Raw genomic sequence first — 27,301 nt, 5'->3', positions numbered from 1 at the left:
TCATTTAATTGAAGGGGGGGGGGGGGGGGGGGGGTCTTCAGAAAGTAAAATGGAACACTTGAGTCTCTCTCACTGAATGTCTTGAGTTTGTCGTGAACCCTAAAGTAGTAGTAGTAGTTGTTGTTTTAGGTCTGTTGGCAGCATTGCCAATCAAAACATGAACTTTGGGGCGGATTGATTTGCCTTAAATACAGCATTTCACAACTACAGAAGAGCAATATTTTAAATATGATGAAATTAAATATTTACATTATCCCAGGATAATTTAAATTAAGAATAAAAGCGTACGAAATGAACGGAATCATCTTTTTTGAAGTGTTTTGCTTAAAAATCGTGCGCATGTATTACAAGATGGACTGTCTGCCCTCTGGTAGGAAAGCAAAAGATTGAACGCCGGTGTCACGTTCACAGTCGCGCTCCCGGGACATGGACGCAAGGCCCAACGCTTCCACCTCACAGCCCCCGCAGCCAAGTTGCCAACAGCTCATGTCAGCTCTGTCATGATATCCTTCCACTTTCCGTTTCAAGGAACGTGTTGGCCCGCTTGCTCCAGCATGTTGTAGCAGGCGTTAAAGTTGGCCCAGAAGCAGATCGCTCCTATCTGGCTCTCTGACGTTTCCCCAGGTGTGACTGGACAAGAGCCCACACACAGACACCCGTGAGTCACAACTATCTCATTTCCTTTGTGTTACTGCGTACGCCCAAAGGACAAAGTTGTTTTTTTTGTTTTGCTTTTTTTTTTTTTTTTTGCGCCTGGAATCGTCATTAGGTCTGTTGTAATCCAATAACTTCTTTTGTTGTTGTGTTCCGCATCTCGAGTGTCAGGCCACAAGTTTGCCAAGGTTTAAGCGTCCTCCTCTGCTGGCATCCTTCCGTTCCTCTGCGATTGGCTAATTCCACGCGGGCTTCATATAGTTAGGAATGCACTGGCAGACTTGGTGGCTGTAGTAAAAGCCGGAGAGGCAGGCGCGTTTGGGGGTCCTGCATGGTAACCTGTAGCAACTAGCAAAAGGCGAAAGAAGAGAAAATAGTCTGTTAGTTTGAGTTCCCAAGAGGTGGAAAAGGCTCACAAGCATGCAGTTTTATAGGATTTGTTTTGGGGTTTTTCTTTTAATAGGAATTGAAATATGACCAAGTGAGTGTAATTTAATGAAAAGGTATCATCAAACATACTATCAATGCTAGTTGCAACACTCTCAAACTTGAACTCCTGTTGTTCTTTATTATCCAACTCCAAATCCAAAAAAATGTATTTGCCAGTCTTGGACAACTATTTTTTATGTCGTGGATTTATAATAAATCATCCACATTTGAGTAACTCGACTGATAATTGTAGGGGTGAGCGTTTAACATAAAATTAGCAAATAGCCACATGGCAATTATGTTATTAGCCTGCTGACACTAAGAATAGCACTGTGGTTTGATGAAAACATTTATAAAATAGACATTATACCAGAAAGGGAAAAAAAAAAAGTTCGAGACCAGGACATCTCCCTGACCCCACTGTCATCGTTGAAATATATGATATTCAGAAAAAATAAATGAGTGACATTATTTTTGGCCTTCCCATGGCCTGCGGAGGATCGGCGTAATGCAACTTCCTGTGAACTGCGTGACCCGGGAAATAGTCCACATTTTTCAGAGAGGGTGACGTGTTCGGTTCACAACTACAGCATTAATTCAAATGTTTTTGTTTTTCTTCGGAAAATCAATTACTTTGGATAAAAAACTTGATTCCTACAGGATTTTGATTCTATTTTGTGATGTTTTTGCAGAATATGGTCACCATTTTATATAAGGACGCCACAAAAAGCAGTCAATTACAGTTGATATCAAGTGCACTTATTCGTCGGAATGGCCAATCCGGGGGTTGTAGTGGTAGGGGTGGTAGTAGTGTATTGGGGTGGTAGTTTTGCCAACTTTTCCGTTACGCAACAAGCCATCGCTGGGACGACTGTCAAGATAGGTTGCGTTCTACAATTTCTCGTGAATTAAGTAATCTGGTACTGCAGAAAAATATTGGTATTGTGTGCTAAATATTGTATGTGTGTTCCTAGAGATTATACGGATTACTGTGTATTGTGGCATTTGGTGATCATTTTCACTGTCATGTTTTTTGTGCAAGTATCATGGTCTTGCCATGATCTACCACGGTCTATCCCAGGGGTGTCAAACTCGCTCTTATCGAGGGCCAAGTTGCAGTTACGGTTTCTGTCAGAGGGCCGGGATGACTGTGAGAAAATACATTTTGGGCGTATTTGTCACACTTCCAACTCGTTTTGAAATCAGAGAGAGGGTGAGGGAAAAAAGCGCTTGCTTTTTCCCCCAAACAATTTCAAATTGACTTACAAATGTGATATTTTGACCGGAAACTTGAATTGGAATGGGCGAATTGAAATGCGGTGGCGGGCCGGATCTGGCCCCCGGGCCTTGAGTTTGACACCCGTGGTCTATCCCATAGACTCTGGAATGTGCAGTCCCAGTGGTATGTCTCGGTGGAAACGGAAGTGGGAATTTTTCAATTAATGTTAGAAGTACAGTATCCTTGACTTATAAACAACTAATATGTGTCATGAGTTGTATTTTTTTTTTTTAAATAGTGAAGGGGTTATATGCGTCTTGGTTTTTAACTTGTCAAAGCTTGCATGCAACAAGCACCAAGCAAAACAAATCAAATCAAGCTTTTACCCGAACCCCCTCAATTTGGGCATGACTTAGTGAGATTTATTCAAGATTCTTCTAAAATGTACAGTATTTTCCCAAACTATACTTAACTCTTTCAGTGGCAAGCATTTTTAGAAAAGGAAATCTCTCAAGGGCCAGTATATTTAACATTTTCACTCTTCTTTCAAGGCCATTTTTGTGTCCTATGTCTACGTAAATATGGGTGCTGCCATATGAAAGATTGACATCCATTCTTCAGTTAGAATTGTTGTAGGTAATAGCTGTGTTGTACTCTGAAACACTGCAATCCAATGGTCACATTTAGCACTACAGTGCTCAGTTGGCTTACACCAGGTAAGCATTAGTCAAGGGTGCCAGCTCTTCTCCATTAAAAAAAACAAAAACGCATCTGACCAGAATTGTATTATTCATTTTTGTAATGACTTTTTTTAAAAGATGACAATTCTCGTCCGTGGCACCGAATGAGTTACGTTCCCATTTCAAACCCAACCTATTATTTTGTAAATTCCTGGTATGTTCCTATTAGAAGTTTCTAACCTATGTAATTGTGGGGATTTTGCAACCCAGGTTCCATGTAATACAATGAAAACTACAAGCTCATGTTACTCTTTTTGCGCTCCCTTCTTCCATCACAAAATGCCTGAGAAGGTCCACCGTAACAAATGACTTGCACATCTGAACTTTCCCTCATGGCTCAGCTCCCGTCCTCTTGTGTGTTTTTCTTTGGGTCCTGTCACTCCATCCATCTCTGCGGCTGCCCGGCGGCCTGATGGCTGCTGTGCTCTGCTCACTGTCAGCGAGCTCAGGCCTCTTGGGTCAGAGGCCTCTCGCGTGCGAGCTGTGGGAACCGCACCGCGCGCTCGCAGCTAAGAACGCGCTCGGGCGCCGGGGACGTCTCATGTCCATAAAAGGAAGTGTCGGAACAAAAGTAAATGGGGAAGCTTTCGAGTCAGCGATGTTTGACGCCCATTTAGATTTTGCTTCTCTTCTGGCTGCTTCTGTATTTTATGAGAGATGATTCCGTTCATCATGGCAGAGGCAAATTCACACCGGCGAGTTACGTTTTACTTTAAATGGCACGGATCTAGATTATTGGGACCAACTGACCCCCTACGTGACCGTGGTTGGGGAATATTGGCGTGGAGCGCTATCACGCCGCTTTAGCATTTAAGGCAGCTAGCGGACTGAATGGTTACGCTAGGTGGTTGCTTTTAATACGTATATTCAATAATTGTTTTGATACATCAATTTCTGGCAAAAGTTTTAGCCTTTTATTAGCATATATTTATTAGCATTGGCGCATTCGGAGGCAAAAAAAAAAAAAGTTCGATGTTGGATGTTGTTTTATAGCTCGCTGGTCTTGACTCCTTTTTCACGCTATCAAAACAATGCGATCCCATAGCTTTGCTAATGCTTTGTGCTGAGTAATAAAAACCATGCTAAATTAGCTTATGATAACTTAAAAAAAAACCACCATCCACAGTGTGTGTAAGTCAAGGACTCAAAATCTCAATCAGGACTGAATTTACCTCGCTGGAAATTAGAACGAAATGCAACTTCAGCTACACTATCAGGTAAAACACGCACACACACACAGACAGTTGAGTTGAACAAGATACCATAAGCAAATGGCTATTTTCTGTCCCCGCCCCAAGCTCACCTGCAGGTGTTGGGGTTGAACCTCTTGCCTTGCCTTAGACACGACTGTGGACTCTCTCTGCACTGGCACAAGCAAGTGTCCGGGTTGAGGGGTTGATGCCCGGGACACTGGGCGGCGCACACACAACCGCACAGCTCATCGTCCCAGCGCTGGCCGACGGGGCACCACTTGCCCCCGGTCTGACCTTCGCACTGACATTCGCCTACAAAAAAAAAAAACATTCCACTCAGGCACTGACCCTTTATGCTTTTCACCGATATCCATGGCATTTGCATTCACCTGCTTTTTTTTATACCCTCTTTTGCCACATGGTGGCGCCGAAGCCTTGGCCAAGAGGAAATTAGCAACTTACGTCAAGGAAGTAGATGGAAGAGATGCAGCTCAACAAAGGCACTAAAATAATTGCATGATTAGGAGAATTCAAATTTAACCTGGGTTGTTAACAGAGGTTGTTGAGAACCACGTGTATTTGTGCCACTTAATTTTTATTTTAATGTTGCTGGGTTATTATTTTGTCAAATACCTCAATTTCATTTCAATTGCATTTCCTTTTCAAGTTCAACACGTTTGTATTTAACCATTAAGGATTCTTCTTAACTCAGGTGCAATTTGTTTCTTTAGTATGCAGTGCATTTTTGTAAACACATTTTTGTGTGTGTGTTTTTTTAACAGCGGCTTACCGTAATATTAATATATGCTGCCTCGTTTTTGACAGTCGTTTTACTGTATTATGAACCGCATATCTAACGTGGGTCATTACTGGTACTTGGAGAGCAAAGACTTTCTTTTGCGTCCGGTATTTTGGAGAAGAGAACCACTGCGGAACCACAGCCACACACAATCATAAACATTGTTCCCATTTTCTGTGCCTGCACATTTTTCTGTCAACATATCTTGAAAACGGCCCTTACATGTGTTGTGGTCCAGTTTCCAGCCCGGACCGCAGCTGGCCTCAGTGAGCCCGTTTCGACAGACGCATTCGCAGCTGGGCTCCTTCAGAACCCGGTTGGGGCCGCAGAGAGCCAGCAGCCCTGAATCCAAAGCCTCTGGAAGCCACGCGGATAAAGAGAAGAGGTTGGAGTCGCACCAGCGGGGAGTTGCAAAATCCAGGCCTTGTTAAGTAAATACGACCGAGCTGCGATGGGCCTGCGCTCTATTTCTTTTCTCAAGCACGAGAGACAGCTATTTCGTGGAGAAGGCTATTTCTCCTGACACAATATGCGACACGTCTTCGAGGCGACGTGGATGCATGCAGCCTTGCTGTCAACAAATTCACTGCCAGCCAGAGTATTTTCCCAATTTCCAGACCCACTAAATACAAGCACCAATACTATTCCAAAAAAGTACTACTCTTTCACCTTCGGGGGAAAAAAAAATGTTGCCTTTTCTGTCCTGAATTGTTAGGACTGGAACATTGATTGTTTTGTTTTTTGTTTTTGTTTTTTTTTACCAAAAACGCCGGCTTATGACCAAAAACCACAGAAATGAACTTTTTGTCAAGCCAAATTTGACTTTGCATCAAAGCATATTTAAAGCTGTTTTTTAATCGTCGGTTATTTACCAATTATTGTTATCAAATCAAATGTTTTGATTCAACACAAAAGAAAAACAACTTTCGTGAACGACGAAAGAAATGAGAAGAATTACCGTTGAGGTGCTCAAATGTATTGACTGAAATGATTGACCTCACTTAAACGTCGTCTCTAAACAAGTATTCGATTATTAAAATTGTTGATTACCTTGATGATCGTGTAGATGTTGATTAGTCCATTATTTTTGACAGCTTTAGATGCAATGCCCCAATATTAACCCCCCTCATACAAGGACAAGTTCGTCAGTGCGGTGATTTAAAAACCCGTATCTCACAGACAAGCGTCTCTTCCGTGGCTCTAAAAACGGTCGAAACGATCGAAAAACGGATGTGACGAATACAGTATATACTCTTCGGCGACAATAAACAAATTCCACTTGACCGAATATCAACATCAATGGCAGTGAATGAGTTACTCGTAAAGCACAACATATAAAGCAATATTGCTGTTGTGTTTATTTTCTCTCATGGATTGGGTAAACTATGAATCATATCGTCGTGCCAAAGCAGATCAGAGGACAACAAAATGGAGAAACGGGTCTCACCTGTCTCTTTCTCAGAGTAGTTAATGGCATCTATTGGCACACACATGCAGTTCACAGGATCCCACAAGAACGCCGGAGCACAGGGGACCGTGGGAGGGGAACACCTAAACACACACACATTTTCTTTGTGTTGATTTTATGTTGTAGAGAGGACATCCCGCTAACCTGATAAATTTCCTCGTCGCTCTCCTTAACCATCACAACAGATTGCCTAACCTCAACCAAAATCCAATTCAAACCTTTACTCCAAAATCAAATCTTGACCCTTCAAAAAAGGTCTTCGCATGTGGGGTCCACCATAATGGCCCCAACAAGTGCAAGAGGTCTTCATCAAGACAAAAAACCAGGGAGTTAAAAAAAAGAAAAAGACCGAGTTCAAAAAAGGTCTTCACATGTGGGGTCCACCATAATGGCCCCAACAAGTGCAAGAGGTCTTCATCAAGACAAAAAAAACAGGGAGTTCAAAGAAAAAGGAATAAAGGCATAAACCCGGGATTGTCAAACTTGGTAACAGAGTGAGGCTCTTTCATCCTTGTGTTGTGGCTGGTTTGGGACGAGAAATAATGCTTGGTTCAGATCGACTATGTGGCCGGCGTAGCAAGCGCTTCGTTTGAATTGCAGTCAACGACGTTTGTGTGATTGGGTGATAGGGCGACATCCATAGGACAGGTTTGGTGCGACGGGACGGGGAACGTGGCGCGAGACGGACAATCGGTTTCGGGAAAGTAAAAACGGGAACCGGAAATATAGTAACGCCTTCCAGGATCAAAGCAAACATTTTCAGAGTAAGCCATAACTGCCATTAAAAACTAAAGCGCTTGAAAAATGAACACAAAATAAATGTCATCTTGAAGCCCCAACTTGTGAGCAGAGCAAAGATGGACTCAAACGTTGGGTCGGTCTGCTAGTTCTTTTCTTGAAACCAAGACGGTAACAACCCTTGTTAACAAAAACACCGCCAAGAGCCAAGTGACGAATGGAGAACGTAAACTGGGAGTACAGCGCGCCCTTCCAGATTAAAACCTTTTTTTTTTTTTTCCAAAATAAGGTAACACAGGCACAATACAAACTGGAGCACTTGAAGAATTCTTAACACAGAATAAATCCCATCTTAATGTCCCTGTTTATGAACACAGATTCAGACGTTGGTCCGGTCTGCTTGCTTCTTTTAATGAAAATAATGTGGTACTGCTAACTCCCAACTGATTCCGTCCGCTTCCATCCTGCCATTCGCCCCATTATCGTAAGAATACGTTGGAGATATACTTTGTATATACAAATTTACAACTTCATTCCGGATGGAACAAAGTTTTTGCGGCTCCCAGTGTTGTCTTATCCATGGAAACAGGGTCAAAATGGCTCTTTACGTCCTTATGGTGAAGGTTGCTGACCCCCGAGCTAGGGGTTCAGTCTAATTCAGTAATTATTTCTGTTCTTGTGTTAGGTTGGAAATATGCATAGGCCTAGTCCTGACATTTGATTGGTTTTCACCACGGTTCAATGGAATCTTATTGTAAATGCCCTGTAATTTGTATTGGAAACATTATTTATATCAACTGGTCACACACACGCACAGCACAGCTGACACACAGCTGCTTCACCGTCACTCACAGGTGATCCGTTGCTGCTCGTCTTATGATGGAGTGAAGTGGCCGCTTAGGGAGGCACTCGCACACGGTGTGATTGACGAAGGTTACCATGACAACGGAGCGCTCCATCCTAGGTGGCGATAGCTCCATCAGCTGGGAGAAAGAAAGAAGGGTGAGGCTTGCGCTTGGAGTCTGTGATTCTCAACCACTGTACGCGGGAGCCAGCTCATGTACTTGGTTAGCAAAATATATTGTACTGTACAAATAGTAATTGGCATTCATGCAACAGAATTACTATTAGCAGTAATCTTTTCTTTTATTCGGTATGAAATGCTTCCTTGACATTTAACAGAGACTTTAATCGGGGAGACGAAACTAACTGGGATGATGTACAAATCGCAGTCAAGGTGTCATGATAACTACATGCAACAAATTGAATGTGGCGGTTAATTAAGATATATGTTCAACAAACTAGGACAAGCGTAAACACAACAACAATGATTAACAACCGTATGATGGAAAAGGTTCACAATTACATGCCACAAGGCAAGAGGAGTGGCAGAGAACAGAAACAAGAGAATATTTTTTTTCCAGAACCGTTCATTTGAAGTATTTCTGTAGAACAGTGGGCTCTTTCAAAAGGCATTAACTGGGCCAACATTTTTGTCTCCTCGAGCGTAAACAAAAACAAACGTATTAACAGCTTTTTACTTTTTTTTCTTTCATTTTTTTTTTTTTTTTTACTGATCCATCATCTACAGTCCTGTCGACCCCTTTCCTTTGTCCACAATCCATTGTTTTAGTAAGGTAATACCAAATTGCAATCGATCCATCAGTCAATTATTAATGGCACTTCCGCCATCACTTGCATCACCCAGATTACACCATCCTCGGTAAAAAAAAAAAACAAAAAAAAAACTTGCGCAGAATGCTTTGCTATTATGTACAAGCGATTCATTCATTCAAATCATATTTAAAAAGCAGAATAACACTCAAAATCTCATATTACTTCATTCAAAACATTGCTTTTGACTTTAGGCCTGTACGGTGCATGCGATGAGTAAGCGTAAACTTTGACCTCCCAGACATGTTGGCTATCAATGAGAAGAACATGTTGCTTGGTGCAATAAAGACTTTTTTCACCTCTTAATAGTAGCAGTTATTCCTGCGTGCATATTTGTATGCTTGTTGAGTGCTAAGACAATGCATATACTTCTATGTTCCCAAGTACAGTATATGGCAGTTTAAATATTTCTCAGAAAATTGGAAGATTTAACGGGGATATACACCAATACCAATGGTGTACGGGACATAGGTAGGTGATGACAAATATGACAGATTAAAATGACAGACGAAATCTACTGTTCTGTCAGACTTGTCAGTCCGTTGTTTTCAAAATGTTTTGGTGATTCGGTGGTATGTTTGTTTAATGTCAGTCCGTCAGTGCCATTAGCCCGTTAGCATTAACAAACTCCCCACCATTGCTCATTTATACCCAGGCTTCAATTGTGAACCCTGTAGGCCCTACAGGGAACCTCGGAGAAAAATGGATCCCTGCACTACCTTTTTTTCTGACAATGTACTGATGCAGTAGGACCAGGACGACAACTGCCCGATACCTCAACGACTGACTCACAACACGAGCAAACAATCAACCAAACAATGGCTGGATACCTCGTTAAGTCAGGTTTCATTGAATGTATATTTTATGTTTTTGTCTTGGTGGTGTGCCTGAGACTTAAAAAAAATAAAAGAAATCTGTGTCAGACAGTTCCACAACTAGTGTTACAAAAGACAGATTTGAATAAAAATGACTAGTTTCATTGTCGGAATCCAGGAAAAGTTCCCAGGTCTCTGTGCCATGTCTTCAAGTACTCCTGAAAGGACTTTCTGGGATCCTTTGCAGCCTCTTACTCAGCTAATCTTGACATTCTTCACCTATTTAAAATGAGTCCCCTCGAGCTTGGGAAAGAGGAAAAATTCACATGGCGCCAGGTCGGGTATGAAAGGACATTGTTTTGGCTCGAGGATGTTCTTTTTGCAACTCTGAGTCAATGTAGTATTGCTGAAGTAGAATTTACAAAAAAAAAAAAAAAAAAGAAACATCTTTACATAAGGAATTAAAAAACTTCTATCTTGCATTTCCTGGCTAAGAGCCAATCAGAGAAAACATGCAAATTTGGTCTGCATTCACTGGTTACTTGAAAGGCATACCAGAATGGTCTTATCAGAAAGAAATGAAACACAAATAAACTACAAATAAATCTCTGGTACAGTCAGCTGTGTTATAGCTGTGAATGACAAGTAGTGAATTGAACCAACCCAATGTATTCACTCAATGAACATATTTCTCCGCTACTTGCTGGTACTGTAAAGTGAATATTGTTACATCGACTGCAGGCTAATTGCAGTTTCAACTATAAAGATGCAGCAACATAGCAGACGAACATCCAAGTCAGTTGAATTAGATTTCAGGGACGTGGCAAGCTGATGGACATCTGACGTAATGCCAATCCCGGCGATTAATTGCAATATCATCATTCGTCGTAAGTCAGCAAATTATGCGTCCGTCGGTGACGGACTGTTGACAAAGTGCCCCCCGCTGGTCATTTCTCTGACCCATTCGCAAGGGAAAAACTCATAGTTTGGATTTGAAATACAGCGGGACCTCAAATCTACACACCAGTAAACCGTGTCTGGTCTATTCAGAGCATCAAGTCTGTTCATTTGAAAATTGGCCACACTGTCAGTCAACGAAATTGATGTGCCATCAATAAGCCGAAACGTGTTTCTGATTTGCGCCACGCTCACCATAGATAATCAGATTTTACGGTACACTAGTGCAGGCTAGAGTGCTTGTCAATGGATTGGCCACTTTTCCATCAAACGAAACTCTTTCAAAAGGTTCTTTTTTAAATGGTTTTTGGCCACAAATCATGTGCTTTGATGCAATTACGGTGGGAATCAGCACTATGGGTTGAGCCCTTTGGCCCAATTGTCAGTTAAATCATAGTTCCACTTTATACGGTTTGTGATACCAGTCCTGTAACTTCTACGGCACTACTCGTGTATTGTCTCGGCTCAAAAAAAAAACAAAACGGTAGGGAAACGGCGCTATCATCAGAGCGAGGCCCGCTGCAGATGTGCAAATATTCACCGTCTTGTTGACGAGGGCGTGGCTGGTGTTGGTGCAGTAGAAGGCTTCGTTGGTGCAGCAACCACCGCAGCGATGCAGCGCCACGCAGCGGGGGAGGTAGAACTGACTGGTGGATTCGGGGTACTCTTTGGTCACCTCAATGCACACCTCCCTGGGCTGACACGAGGTGCGCTGGATCTCTTCTAGGATGACTGGTCACATTTGATCGCGTTAGCCAGCGATTGAGCTCAAGGCACTTTGAGGACCTGGAAACACGGCGCTGCGGCGTTTACCTCCGAGCGTGCCGTCCACTTTGTAAAGGGCCTCCTCCCTCAGCTGCACCCAGCGATCGTCACGATTCGAATGAACCGCCGGGCTTGCCGAGGAGGTGGGAAAAGGGGAGGAAGAGGCGTGCCATGACTTCTTCCTCAGGCACTGCTGAAGCAGATTGTATTCGGGATAGAGAAGCTGCAGCAGCTGATCCACGCTCACGACGCTCTGTAAACTGACCTGGTCATCTGACAACACCGGGGCCTGGAAGAAAGACAAACAGAACGTTCTTACCATCGGCCCACATTCGTAGTCTTTCTTGCTTCGGGGCTACCATATCCTAAGATGATAATAATAACAACAACCGAGTTGTTTGTAAAGCCGGCCACGTAAAACTCTTCTTTTTTTCCCTCCCCACTTTAACCCCCATCCCTGCAAAAAAACGTCAAATGTTCATCCCCACATCTTGTTCTTTTTCATTAGGGCATGAGGTCATTGCCGTGGGACTGTGAGGTCACGACGGAGCAATGACCAGTCCTGTGCTCTAGGGTGTGTCCACTTCTAGTAACGCGGAAGAATAATATTCATGGCTGTTTCGTTACCTCAGCTGCAGCAGAATTCAATTACATCAAAGCCTTTTTTCTTTTTCTTCTCCTCGGGAAAGGAAAACCATTATTCTGGCGGCAAACTGACACCGACCGACTCTTGCACCATCATTGGAAGGGCGTACGATCGGAAACTTAGATCTGCCCTTGCTGTATTTCCTCATAACAGTCTCTGCTATGTAACATCCTACAGTGCCTGAGGTGAATGTACCACGGCATCGACGATTATTTTGAAATACAAACTTCACAACGGGCAGCGGTTAGCAGATAAAAAAAATAGAACATTACTTTTTTTTTATCCAATGCCCTGGTAAACAATGTCTGGTAGTATTAAGCTCATCAAAAAGGAGGCTTCATATGCCACTGCCAGTTGAAGTCTACGATCAGACTAAACAAAAAAAAAAAGAAATTTGCCGGAAAAATACATCAGAAACCGGAATCACAAAGGATGCGCTAACGGGTAACAACAGTGTCACGGGGTGATATAATAATCTACCGCTGAGCGTGTCCTAGCATACCACGGTGTGGTACGCCGCGTTCACTGTGACCAACAGCAAAGTGATGCAGAAGGTAATCAACTTGATGTACCTGGTATCCGTTTCTTTGCAGTTGCTTTGGTCCTTTGCTTTAGTATGTTATATAGCTCTAGAAAATGGGTGGTCGGACGGACAGTCGGACGGACAGTCGGACGGATGCGTCACCTTCTGCTGGTGTTTTGTTGTTGTTTTTTTTAGGGTTAGGTGTCAACTTTGGGGTTTCTGTTTATTGCTGTTTTGTTCAATGTTCCTGTTTTCTGTCCCTCGCGTCTGTCTTCGTTTGTGTGATCTGTTGCACTTGTCATCTGTTCGTACCTGCCTCCCGTTTGTCATCCAATCAGTTTTCTTTGCTTTTTGTTTCTGCCCAGCTGTTTCGTGTGTCCTATTTAGTGTGAGTGTAATTTAGTTCCCAGTTGCTTTCATCCAGTTGTCGGCTCATTGTCTCCGTATGTTTCTGCCCAAGGGTCACACCGCCTCAATGTCACTGCCGTCCTGCTGTTGTCCCGTGAGGTTGATTTCAATTTCGGGTGTTTGTTTGATATTTTGTACAGTTTTTGTTCCAGTCGGTCCTGCCTCCGTTCTGTATGAAATCTTCATTTTTGAGCCATTCTATCACCCGACTTCCCCGCATTCACTACCTTCCTCCGCTCCACCCAGCAAGTCCGATCGTGACAGGATTAATAACTGGTGTAATAGCTGACAGCATTTAGGATCAAAATGGCAGTGACTCGTTATCAGAAAGTTTAGTCAATTTGTTATGGCAGCCTGTCTTCTGTGGTTCTGGTTTCCAAATCCAATGTTCCAGTCAAGTTCTTTGGGTTTAGTTTCTGAGTCTAGTTTTTCTAGTGAGACTTTTTCATTTTCCATTTCTGTATCTTGTCTGTCCCTGGGTCCAAACACGTGTGTGCATAATATCAGAGCATTATACACATGTGAGGTGCAAGGTAAAGTATAGTTGTCTGTAATGGAGGTGTCGGAATAGCGCCCAAACTTGTGACCTCCTTGAAAGGACTGTATTTGATTGATTCAGAGGATCCTCAATCTTATCAGGTTGTCCGGCCAGAACATAAAGATGATGCACACTCTCATGCCACTCTTTATTTGTATATAATGTTCTATTTATTTATCTGGGTTGGTGTGTGTGAGGGTGTGTAGGTGTTTTCTATGTGTGATTGTTGTAATGTGATTGATTGATTGTTTGTGATTGTATGTGTGGTCTCTGCAAAGGAGAGCAGAGAACATTCACTAAACAATAACTAACATAACTAAAATTGTACAATATGTTACATCATATTCTCACATTACTCTATATTAGCATAGAATAACATAAACAATACAGGCAAACATACCGTACAATGATGGGAAGAATTAATTAAACCCAATCGTTCCAAATGTGCATTAGGTAGGAAAGGGTTAATGGAGATGAATAGGTGGGCGGTGACGTCACTCCCTTACTAGTAAGAATCACGTCGGCACACACGGCAAACGTTCGACAAATACGCACATTTGGGGATGTAACTTTGACATGAATACTAAAAGTGAAGTATGAAAAGTACGGTATATTTGCCTTTAGCAATTATACCAAACTTAAATGCAATAACAACTTAGACGTTAATGGACAAAGTGAAGCACTGCAAACGTAAACATGTATCCAAACCCACGAACAGACAACATATTCACACTGTACTTACATTCTCATGGACGCACAGAATAATGATGAAAGGAATGTGATAATCTACCGAATAATTGAAAGCAGAAAAATGACTGTCCGTTACAACGATACCTGCCGACTGACCGTTGAAAGAGCAAAACAACCTATGATAATGTAAACGGAGTCCTGATTGGTAGTGGAGGAATGAAAAACAACTTGTGATTGGTTGCTAGGCGGTTGCTACGAAGATCACATGACCACAGGAGAAACATGTCCAGGCGTGAATAGTAATAACAGAACAATACAAACACGAATCGTTAAGTATAATCAGAAACTTCTTAACAGCCGCCCCAACTTTGCACAGCAAAGTTAAAGAACATCAGTCTGGAATGTCTTGGGGAAGTGCAGGGAGGAGAATGAGTTTCGAAACAGGTCTGGTGTAGGATCTGTCCTTGACCTGTATTTCAGCAGTGCGGATCTTACCGTCTGCACCAGGAAAAACAGCTGTGACCTTACCAACTGGCCACAGGGCACGTGGAAGCTGCTGGTCAATCACTAGCACAATGGCATCAACAGAGATGTCCTCACGGTCCTGTTGCCACTTGGAGCGGCTCTGGAGAGATGGTAAGTAGTTCCTGATGAAATGGGTCCAAAACTGGTCCGCAAGGACCTGACAGTGTCGCCATCTGCGACGACTGAGAAGCTCGGTCTCAGAATACACTACTTGTGGAGTGCACGGATCCAGCCGCCCCATCAGCAGCATGTTGGGAGTGATTGGATCTGGGTCTGCTACATCGGAGGAGGTGTATCCCAGGGGTTTGGAATTTATGATGCCTTCCACTTCGATAAGGGTGGTTCTTAGGACCTCCTCAGTGACAGTTCGAGATCCTAGAATGGCACGTAATGCAGATTTGATGGAGCGAATTTCCCGCTCCCAGGAGCCTCCGAAATGAGGGGCACTTGGCGGGTTGAAGTGGAAGTGAATCTGTTGGCTGGCGAGTTGTGACTGAAGGTCAGGAGCGAGGGCATTGAAAGCCTCTTGGAGTTCTGAGTTGCCACCTTTGAAATTTGTGCCTTGATCAGAAAGCAACTCGTGGGGCTTTCCCCGTCTGGAGATGAAGCGTCGCAGACTCATGAGGAAGGAATCGGTGTCCATGCTGGCCAGCAGATCCAAGTACACTGCATGTGTAGTGAGGCACTTGAATATTATAGCCCATCGTTTCTCATTGCGCCTCCCTATCTTTATAGTAAAAGGTCCAAAACAGTCCATTCCGGTTGAGTGGAAAGCTGGTCGATGGAGCCTCAAACTGGAAGGTGGGAGGTCGGCCATTTTGGGAATAATCGGTTGACTGCGCCACTTGCGGCACTCTGAGCAATGGTGTTGATGCTTGCGGACTGCCTCTCTGCCCCGTAGGATCCAGAACCTTCGACGCAGTTCGGCAAAAACTCTCTCCGGACCTGGATGGGCAAGTTTATTGTCGTAGTCTGCAATGATCAACTTTGTGATAGGATGATGTGAGTCTAGGACGACAGGATGCAACGTTTCTGGGTTGATGGACTCACACCGTCGGAGTCGGCCCCCAACCCGGATCAGCTGAGTTTCTGAGTCATATTCCGGCGACAGAGTAAGTAATCTGCTGCTGGACTGGATGATCTTTTGAGAGGAAAGGAGAGCAAATTCCTCTGGAAAACAGTCCATTTGAACTTGTCGGAGGAGGGAGAGTTCAGCTTGTCGGAAAGATTCAGCTGATGGTTGTGGGTCTGTGGCCGCCCCGTAACTTGCTCTAACTGTAGCTTCCAAAAGATCTCTGAAACAAGTGAACCGACTGACATCAGGCACAAGTGGAGTAAGGGTAGTGTTGATGAGGCCACAGAATTTGGCTTTGCGCAGCTCAACTTTATCTTCAAGATCAACAGTATCTGGGCTGGAAGGCCAAGTAGATTCAGCATTGAGGAGAAAGGCGGGTCCGGAGCTCCAGCGTTTGTTGGTTCGAATCTGTGACAGGGTCATTCCACGAGTGATATCGTCAGCAGGATTCTCGCTAGAGGGGACATAGCGCCATGAATTGCTCTCAGTTAACTCCTGAATGTCTGCGACTCTGGTACCGACAAACACCTTGTAGCGGCATGAAGGAGATTGTAGCCAAGACAACACAGTGGTAGAGTCGGTCCAGTAGGTGATCTTGTCAATGGAAATAGTGAGCTCGCGTTTCAAGACTCTGCCAAGCTGAGCTCCAATGTGGGCAGCGCATAGTTCTAGTCGTGGGATGGAAAGTTGGCGAGCTGGAGCAACACGAGAACGGGCCGCTAAGAAGGCCACCTGAATTTCACTATTGTTGCTGACAGTGCGCAGGTAGGCTACCGACCCATAGGCCTGCTCTGAAGCATCCGAGAAAACGTGAATGCTCTGAGATGCCGCTAAGAGATCGGTACCTGAGTGAACATAACAGCGCTTGAAAGTAATATGAGGAAGTGATGGAAGTTCACTCGCCCAATCATGCCACAGCTGGAGGAGATCCTCCGGCAGATGAGGATCGTCCCAGTCCCTTTTCTTCACCCAGAGCCTTTGCACCAAGATCTTAGCTCGTGTGGTGTATGGAATGAGTAACCCCAGGGGGTCATACTGTCGAGCTAGGACTCGGTAGATGTTGCGCATTGTAGGCTCTGGTTGCTCAGTGTGGCGGACACGATAGGTGAGGGTGTCAGATTTGCAGTGCCAGTGCAGCCCTAGAGTGCGTTCTGGGGGATCAGCGCCATCTATCGAAAGCCATAGTTCTTGGCTTTCTGACGTGATCTCGGGTGGCATGTGACTGATGACTTCAGACACGTTGGTGGCCCACTGACGCAATTCGAAGCCTCCCAACTGGAGCAAGCTCTGGAGCTTGGTGACCAGCTGTTTTGCTTCTGATATGGATTGGAAGCTTTGAAGGAGATTGTCGACATAAAAGCAGTTCTCAACTGACTGCCGAGTGTCTTCTTCTGGACTACTGTGATCAGTAACATGCCTTTGCAGGGCAAAAGTTGCGCAGCAAGGACTGCATGTAGTCCCAAAAGGAAGAACTTGCCACTGATAAATGTCAGGCTTTGCATTGCGGTTCAGGTCCCTCCAAAGAAAGCGGAGATAAGGCTGGTCTTCAAGAAGGAGGCGGACCTGATGAAACATGCCCTTAATGTCGCTGCTCACTGCAATGGGATATTGCCGAAAACGGAGCAGGACACCAAGGAGACTGGAACTCAGAGTTGGTCCAGGAAGCAAATGCTCATTCAGACTATTATTCTGAAACGTGAAAGAGCAGTTGAAAACAATACGGTCTTTGCCGTTGTGATGGACCATGTGATGTGGGATGTACCAAGAATTGGTACTTTTCTCTTCAGAAGATCCGAGCTTTCGGATATAGCCTGAGTCCTCAAGCTTCTTGATCTCTTGGCAGTAAGAAGTGGCCTTCGCTGCATCTCTGGAAAGGCGGCTCTCAGTGCCGCGCAGGAGGCTCATGACAGCTTCCTTGGGGCAATTGAGTGGAGGAAGACCGTCCTTCCACAGCAGAGGGGTGGCATATCTTTGGACACTCTCGATTTCAACTCTAACTGTCTTCTCCTCCAGAAGTTTGATTGCTGCATTGTCCTGCTTGGACCTGGTGACAAGCTTCTCGCTCCTATATGGAAGAATGTCCACCTGCCACAATCGGGACACATGACTGAGAATGTCAGCAGAAGAGGTCGAAGTGTTGATGAGAAGACACTGAGGTGTTGATGGCTGATGCATCAAGACTTTGGCAGGACCCTGTAGCGTCCATCCTAGGCGTGTCTTTAATGCCACGGGGCCCCCTGGTGGGCCCAAATGTACAGGCTCCACTGGGGTGATGAGATGAGGATAGTCAGAGCCAATAAGGAGAAGTGGCTGAGCTTGACTGACTGAATGGAGGGGGAGGCCTCTAAGATGGCGATAGGTCTTCTGCAATGCCTCGACAGGATGAGAATGTTTGGAGAGGCCTAGCTCTGTCGCAGAGAATGCATTGTGAATGTGAAACCGTTTCTGAGGATAAGCGGTTGACGATATGGAGAATGACACTGACCTCCCTGGTACAGTCTTTAAGTCTCTGCGGATTGTTCTAAGAGCCAAGTCCTCAGTTGGTCCCTGAAGGTTTAGCGCCTGAGCAGCACTGTGAAGAAGGATTGTGCGCTCAGAGCCATCATCTAGAATGGCATACGTCTCGAGTTTGTGCTGACCCTTGTGGAGAAGAACTTTGACCATTTTCAGTAGAACACAGCTACTTCTGAGGTCTGGGTCAAGATAGTAGGTAGCTGGTTGGACAGAATCTGGGTCTGGTGGCTTGGATTTGGTGGTAGTGGCAACGTTGACGTCATGGAGTACGTCAAGGTGTATCTGATTGCACTGTTGACATTTAGCTTTGAGGTAGCATTGAGCAGCTAAATGGTTTCTGCCACACCTCCAGCAGCGCTTACCAGTTCTGATCCAGGATGCTTTCTGATCTGTTGTGAACTCTTTGAATTCTGTGCACTGATTGAAGTAATGCTGCTCATTATCACAGAAAGGGCAATATTTCTTTGGTTTCTCTTGTTTGTTGTTCCTCGTTGAACGGACTTGTGAAAAGGACTCAAGTGGCTTAGGAGCTGGATCTGAGCCGAGGAGAACCATGGTAGTACGCCCACTGAGGTTCTGCGGCTTGGCTTTAGGAACCTTCCGACGCTCGTCTCTTGAGGGCCTAGAATGTGGAGAAGTGAAGTCTTCATCCTGAACACGGACTTCGTATTCAAGCCAATCCGAGAAGTGCACCAGCGTTGGAATCGGGGTGCGGATGGGATCAATGAACCGCCTGAACTGCGCTCTGAGCTCATGAGGCAGCTTAGTAAGAAGACGTGAAGTGTGAGAACCGCATTCCAACTCAGTCCTGCCCTCCCTGCCTAGTTGCTGGAGCATGCCGACCAGTGATCTGACTTTGAGACCAAAAAGACGAAATCCTCGGCTGTCTCCGCTACGAATTAGAGGCTCTGCCAGGACGTCATTGATCCGCTGCAGCGCTAGCTTATGTGGCTGCCCGTACATTTCAGTAAGTGCGGCCATCGTTTTCGAAAAGGGAGTTGAACAATTGCAGTAAGAATCAGCAATGAGAAGAGCGTCTTCATGTTTGAGGTGATCAACCAGTATTTGGTACTTGAATCGCTCTGTAGCATCGCTGGGAAGGATATTGTCCAGTGCAATCTTTAGACGGGCAAACTGGCGCGGATCATCATCTGTGAAGCAAGGTATTTGCGGTTTGGGTCCTCTATAGGTGGACTCTACAGAGGACAGCTGTTGAGAAGCAGTGTATGGCTCAACATAATATGGAGTGGATTGCAGTCCCGTCCCATAAGAATGCAGGTTTGGCACCGGAGGCGGCGGCAGGAGTTCCTCCGGTGGAGGAGGAGGAGGTAGTTCCATTGGCGGAGGCATTGGCCATACTTCAGGCCATGGTGGGAGTTCATCCACTGGTGCGTGAGGTTTATGGTTGGGAGTAGATGTTCTCGCCGGAGGACAAGGGAATGCAAATGAGGCAGCACGGTCCTCAACCTGAGCTGAATGCATTGAGGTAGGTCGTTGTGACGGAGTCGTGGACCTCAGCGAGAGAGAGTGGAAGAGATTCTGCATGTCACGTCGGAGCTGGTTGTTCTCTTCCCTCATCTCCTGTAGAGCTGACATCACGGCTTCGGAGCTGAAGTTCTGAGGAGCAGGTGTAACTGAAGGTGGATCGCTGATTGGAGCAGGTGGTTGATGAGCTGCTCCCACGGTGGAGTGGTCATGAGGAGTGTGAGAAGGAAGATGACGCGGCGGGAGAGTCACCAGGAAGTCATCAAAGTGGCGAGGCCGTTGTACTTCACGGCGAGGACGAGCAGCAGCCATTGTTGAACTGATAAAACTAAGGATCCGGCTCGAAGGACCATGTAATGGAGGTGTCGGAATAGCGCCCAAACTTGTGACCTCCTTGAAAGGACTGTATTTGATTGATTCAGAGGATCCTCAATCTTATCAGGTTGTCCGGCCAGAACATAAAGATGATGCACACTCTCATGCCACTCTTTATTTGTATATAATGTTCTATTTATTTATCTGGGTTGGTGTGTGTGAGGGTGTGTAGGTGTTTTCTATGTGTGATTGTTGTAATGTGATTGATTGATTGTTTGTGATTGTATGTGTGGTCTCTGCAAAGGAGAGCAGAGAACATTCACTAAACAATAACTAACATAACTAAAATTGTACAATATGTTACATCATATTCTCACATTACTCTATATTAGCATAGAATAACATAAACAATACAGGCAAACATACCGTACAATGATGGGAAGAATTAATTAAACCCAATCGTTCCAAATGTGCATTAGGTAGGAAAGGGTTAATGGAGATGAATAGGTGGGCGGTGACGTCACTCCCTTACTAGTAAGAATCACGTCGGCACACACGGCAAACGTTCGACAAATACGCACATTTGGGGATGTAACTTTGACATGAATACTAAAAGTGAAGTATGAAAAGTACGGTATATTTGCCTTTAGCAATTATACCAAACTTAAATGCAATAACAACTTAGACGTTAATGGACAAAGTGAAGCACTGCAAACGTAAACATGTATCCAAACCCACGAACAGACAACATATTCACACTGTACTTACATTCTCATGGACGCACAGAATAATGATGAAAGGAATGTGATAATCTACCGAATAATTGAAAGCAGAAAAATGACTGTCCGTTACAACGATACCTGCCGACTGACCGTTGAAAGAGCAAAACAACCTATGATAATGTAAACGGAGTCCTGATTGGTAGTGGAGGAATGAAAAACAACTTGTGATTGGTTGCTAGGCGGTTGCTACGAAGATCACATGACCACAGGAGAAACATGTCCAGGCGTGAATAGTAATAACAGAACAATACAAACACGAATCGTTAAGTATAATCAGAAACTTCTTAACATTGTCCATTCGTGGTTGTTATCCGAATTTCCTTCAGTGAAGTATCAGTTCCTTTGAGTATGTGTGGTTTTAAAAGGCAGGAAAAATGGAGGAAAGTATTGGTCCAAAACAAGTATGATTTAGATTTTGTGGGGGAAAAAAAATGACTGAGTGTAGGCTTTCAGTTTTATTTTGAGAGATACCACAAAAACATGGGATTTACTAGGAATACCAGCTGTTTTGTGTAGAATATATCAACTATGGTGGATCGATCGTGTTTGGACAAGTGAAGGCAATTGTCGAATTAATCGTTCATTTTACTACTTGGATAAAAGCCCGCTACAATGTTTGACTACATTAAGTCGAGAGTCCGATGACATCAGCATTCTTAGAGTTCTTCCCCGAAATGCTTCGCTCTGCAACCCGCTGCGTGTTTGCGATCCCGACAACTTTCGTCTTGAGATCAGGCCAATGGCTTGGCCGGTGAGGAATTTTCACTTGCTTTGACTTCAAAAGCCCCCAATCGCTTTCATAGTATGCCTAAGGTCAGTATCCGTTTTCAGTGTGAAGTCCTTGTGATTGTGTAACAATTGGCCGAACGTGAGCAGAGAGTACGGTGCAGTCTAATGTATCCCAAAGCTTCCATGGTGTTTGACCTCCTGTTGCGGTGTGCTTTGGAGGAGGAGCTGTTCTTGTCCTCCTTACTTTTCTCCTCATCATTCTGACGCAAAGTGACCAAGGTTCAGTAGAAAAGAATCTTTATTTACATCCATGAAGGGATGGCTTGGGGGATGGCACTCTACTGTACTTTTTTAAACATGTATAAATAACAATTTTGTTGTGATTATTGAGTTGTGACTCCTTCCGGTGTGCACAGGTTGGCCACTGGCAGCGGTATGCACGGACACAATCGGACACAATTCCGCGAGTGCGGTTGAGTGGCAAGGTAAACTGCATTATTCGAGATTGTGAGCATTTTTATATTATCTGTCGACTTGTTTTTGCTGCACAGTTTGTTTAAATATTTTTTGCTGAAAAAGGGCTCATATTGTACTACTGTAAGTGGCGATAAGTGGCTTGAAGCCCCTTTTTCCTCAATCGCTTACTATTTTCTAGACTATTGCATTTTGTGAGTGAATTTAGTTAAGTGTACTGCCACCGTACAGTGCTTCTTTCTCAAGTTTTTACTCACAAAAGTAACACAAAAACATATATATCTGTAGAATACCTAGTATTTCGGAAACTGTGTTGCTGTGTCACCAGTATCTCAACCAGGCACCAAATTGTTGACATGGCCTCACTTAAAGATTTGTTGTCTTAAAATGCGTTGATGGCCTTCACTTGCAATGAGCTCTACTTGAACTTGATAAAGGCAGTCAGTTGCCCAATGCCAAAGAGATATGAAATCATTTGTCCACATACATTCAGGATCCTCAAAATGTATGAACGATAGTCCCTTGTTTGTAGTGAGTGCTACATTTGTAACAAAAGTTGAAAATCTGCAAAATATTGACGATAGGTTTATTTATCTCCCGTCTTTACTGGTTGTGACTGGTTTGTTCCTTGCTGTAGCCATTCTGTTGCAGTTGCTGGGACCTTTAGTTTGTTTGATTATGTCGCATAGAATTGACATCTGACAAAATTTAGGATGAAAATTGTCAGCGACTCAATTCTCAAAATGTTGAGTTGCCAAGCTGTCTTCTAAGTTACTGATCTCAAAATCCAGTGTTCCGGCCAAGTTTGACAAGTTTAGTTTCCCAGTCTAGTTTTCTGAGTAAGGCATTCTCACTTTTCCACTTGTGTGTCCTGTCCAGCCCTGGATCCAAATATAAGGTATTTTTGTCCCCTTGCATTCTAATCTTCTGCAGATTATTATCAGTTTTTATTTATCTGCGGCTTTAAACGGCAGAGCCTGGCCTGTTGAGTGACGTGGGAGTCGGCAAAAGGGAGTGTAGAATTGGCTGAGTGGCTTCCGGTTACCTGGCTAACAGTTAACTGTGAGTCAGTGTGTTGAATGCCTTGGTGTGTCGCGTGAGGCAAGTAGCCAATGGTAACCGTGCTTGCTATGCTACATCTTTATTTTATGAAATAAAGTGATTGCACTGGCAACTGTCTATCCTTGGAAACCTGTGGCAGGATTAGATATGTTGGTTAACCTACATCAAATTAAATGCAGCTTTCTCACCCAATTGTATTTGGCAATGAGACTTGGAACTTTTATTTAAAGGGAAGTTAAATGTAAATTTCATTTACATTCATCCATCTATTTTCTGGAGCCACTTATCCTCCCAGGACTGAGAGTGTCCAATATACCTATCGTGCATGTTTTTGGAACCCACGCGGGCTTGGGGAGAACAAGCAAACCCCACACAGGTAGGCCGGAACCAGCGGGATTAGAACTCGAGACTCTGAACTGTGAGATGGACCACTCTGCCAATTTCGTTTAAAACGCAGCCTAATTTGTTCTATGGGCACCCACTAGTCTAAAAATGGCAGTCGGGTTCCTACTTGATTCGCGGAATATGAATGAAAGCGGCAAAATGTTAATTAGGAGGCAGTCATTTGCCCACTAGCTGTTGACTGAAAACGACATCGTAGTCGCTCAAGGGTCAAGTAATGACCAATCGCAGCCTGGGATTTGGTTAGGATTCGCCTGATACTTGAGCAATTATAATCACAATTATAGCTTGTTTTTCAACATTGTTCCGCGATAGTCTGAAGTATTTCGTGTACTATTTCCAACTCGGACGTTGCTCCAAAACCTGCAGCTGAGTACTGTACCAAGACAAAGTTGAGTACAGGAGCATAATGGCACATGACCAAAGAAGTACGCCAAATCTCTGGTCACTATAGTAGTAATTACAGATGGGGCAAAGAAGGGGAAAAAACTTTTTGCGGCATTTTTCTCAAATGTTACGCAAATGATAAATCCTCAGAATGGACAAAACAACAACTTCGATTACCCAGAGATACAGTCCAATGCATTTCCCCAACTTTGGTAAGAAGGCATGAGGAGATCCACGTTTGCAGAGCTCACCTGAGTTCCCGTGTCTCCAGCTGCGTAGTAGTCCGTGTAATCTTGTCCTGAGCACAGTTTGCTGACATTAAGAATCCATAGGAGCACAGCTGGTATCAACATAGTGAGGGGGAGAGAGTGGAGCTGAAGTGAAGGCAAGGACAGAGGAAGGTGATGATGAGTGGGACAAAAGGGAGGAGGATTGTCACAGGGTGTCCCAAGCTCAGAGGTGTCCTTTCGTCATTCTACCCGGGGACGAAGTTGCTCTTCCGGCGCAGGTTCTTGGAATCTAAGAGGACCACGGTTGAATCGAGCATGTTGAGGAAAGTGCTCCAGTCCGGCTCTGAGCGTCTAGCTCCATTCAGTGGGCGTGTGAGGTCTCGTCTCGCCTCATTCCCGCCGTTCACTTTCAGGTGGACGTCGGATGAGGAAATAGTTTTTTGTTTTTTTTTTTGGTTTCTATTTGTTGTTGGGTTTTTTTTTGGTCCTCGCCGGCCTCTTTGCCCTTCACACTTGTACGCCTCCTGGCTTTCTTTATCTCTATTTTTCTTTTCTCTTCACGCAGCAGCTGCGCTCTTCAGGGCAAGGCGCTTTTAAAAATCTGACAGAAAAGCCTCATTGATGGGGGAGTTCTAAATCCTTTCAATTAAAAAAAAAAAAAAACAGAGACGGTGACAAAGGGCAATGTTGGTCGCTCATGTTAGCCGTAGTGTCGAGCAGCTGCAGGCAGACGTCCTGGTGGAGTAAATGAAAAAGAATACATGAGTGGAACGCTTGTTGCTTGTGGGCGGAGCCCAGTATCCGAGGGATGATTTATGCATTATAACTGGTTATACTGGCACGCTTGCTTTTCCCTTTTCCCTAGAAATTGAAGGCTTTCATTTTTATGCAATCGTTCAAGGATATCTGCCTGCTTTTACTGTCAAGACTATTTTTCTACTCTGCATTCCTTTAACACGTTCTCATCTTGAAGCCTTCTTTACGCCATACATTTTATTTGCGTGCGCTCAACGCTCTCGAGCAAATGGTGATGAATGCCGCTCTTAAGTGCCTTTTTATTGGCCGCTAATACTTTTGCTGTCGGTTCGTGGACTCTGCTTTACATCATTCTGCCGATGCCCCCCCCCCCCCCCCCCCCCCCCTCCGAAGTTAAAAAAAAAAGAAGTTATAGTCAGATTTGTACATTTTTCTTCCTTTGCTGCTTTTGGTATCCAAGGTCAAACACTGCATACTTTCACAAGTGCCCCAAGGCTTGAGAGCATGTGTGTCGCAGGGGAAATGTGAACAGCAGAAACCTGGAGTTATCTCCCCCCACCACCCTCCCAAGGTGACAGACGAGACTTGGAAAAGACAAAAGAGGAGAAAAACGTGAGTCGCTTGAAGCCGAGTGAAGCTGTGAGAAAGGGGAGTGTCTGGGAACTGCTTGGGGGGGCATCCGACTTTTTTGTGAGCGAGTGGCAGGCAGCCTTTACAAGGATTCGAGATGCACATGTACGCACACGGTGGCAAGTGTCTGCATGCAGATGTGCTTTATGTGTTGAAATCCGCGCTAGCCAAATTCCACATTCCAATCATTGCTGTCTCCATCTTCGTCTGAGCTCACGGCATAAGATCAAACGTGATAGAGTTGCTGAATCGTTGCCAAGTATTTACAACATGTGCATTAATGACATGACTTTTGATAAGAAAAAAACTTACATTTTGGTTGTTGACTGTTGGTGGCGCACATAGAGGACCAACAAGCTGTTGCTCCCGTCTGGAGGCATAAACCGTAATTATGGACATTTGCCTCTTTTTCACATACTTGCAACGATGGCGGCATCGATTCTGTAACCGATTTGAGTCACGTTGGATCCTTCAAATTGCATGCACATTAATGATTGTGCAGCTGGAATGGACGTAAAGTTTGGATACCACACCTTTTCCCAAGTGACACAACGTGCACTTGTGCACAAGTTAACCATTCGTAGTCAGTGGTCAAAGGAGAAGCTTTTGTGAGCTGAGTTTCTCCGCCATTGTGGTGTGCTATCAAATCATGTTTTCAACTTCAGTATACAGGTATATTAATTACATTTGTTTAAACCCTACTTTTACACAAGCGTTTGCACGAAGTACTGCATGGGAGCACTATTACCATCTTTAATATTGAATTCTTTACTGTACATTGCAAACAAAGAGAAAATGATTCCCAAACAGGCTATTTGTATGTTCTTTCTTTAGATGACAGAAAGCATAATAAACACGTGTACTCCAGCCACTTGTTGCCCAAGCCTCGACTTCCTTCGAGTATATCGTGCAACTTTGTTTTCAATAACCACGTTCGTATTTCATACTATAGTTATGGAATAATAAAATATCATTCTCGTTTTTTCGTCAATCATACTTTATGTCTCATTTTCGATTTTAAAATTGGTTTGAATTCAATAACTGTTGGGGGTAAAACGAATGGAAATAGAAGCGGTATGTGCGCCACCTGCTGCCATGATGCCATCAACTGACTGAACATGAGGAAGCCTTTTGAAATGTTCATGTTTTTCACTTGTAAATTTAATCACCTTAGTAAATAAATATTTTTTTAGAGTCTGTAATAATCGAAATAATTTCACACCGTAGCAAGCAACGTGGCTGAGAATTGATTAATTTGGTGACTGGATATATTAATGCTTGCAAACATTTGCTATTCGTTTTAACACGAAACATACACACATGAACCGCTTGATTTTCATCGTTTTTATTTTTTGGGAAATGGTGACTAAAGGCTTAAAACAGTTTAATGTTCAATGTCTATTCCTGAAAGATATTTTCCCTTGTAATATTTCTCATAATGACCACAAGAAGGCGCCTATTAATGTAGCGATTCATCTCCATCTTAAATTCCACAAGCGCGGAAAAAAATGTTAATACCCCAACCCCTCTGTTAAAAGTACGAAAGAATCTAATAATTATAATAATACTGTACAACCCTGAAAGGGAACTAATGAAAACACGCTATTTCTTTGGAATTTGCAAAAACAAAATAAATGGCGTTACTCTTTGGAAAGGACTGACAATTGTGTGACCGCGAG

General features: G+C 43.9%; 1 protein-coding gene across 1 annotated transcript; it reads right to left on the bottom strand.

The window, feature by feature from the left end:
* Positions 1-34: 34 nt before the first annotated feature.
* vegfc (vascular endothelial growth factor c) lies at positions 35-26,082 on the bottom strand. Its single transcript, XM_088408471.1, has 9 exons — positions 25,935-26,082; positions 24,258-24,971; positions 11,500-11,740; positions 11,228-11,418; positions 8,093-8,223; positions 6,482-6,585; positions 5,257-5,391; positions 4,346-4,547; positions 35-1,002 (listed from the first exon to the last, which is right to left on the bottom strand). Exons 2-9 carry the CDS (start codon positions 24,357-24,359, stop codon positions 891-893), a joined length of 1,218 nt encoding a protein of 405 aa, XP_088264597.1. The 5' UTR covers positions 24,360-24,971; positions 25,935-26,082; the 3' UTR covers positions 35-890.
* Positions 26,083-27,301: the final 1,219 nt, after the last annotated feature.

This window comes from Hippichthys cyanospilos, chromosome 2 (genome assembly GCF_059441005.1).
Source record: "Hippichthys cyanospilos isolate Australia breed blue-spotted pipefish chromosome 2, RoL_Hcya_1.0, whole genome shotgun sequence".
In the NCBI taxonomy this organism is placed as follows: Eukaryota; Metazoa; Chordata; class Actinopteri; order Syngnathiformes; family Syngnathidae; genus Hippichthys; species Hippichthys cyanospilos.
Note: the sequence above shows the minus strand (reverse complement) of the source record. Positions and strands in the feature narration are given on the sequence as shown.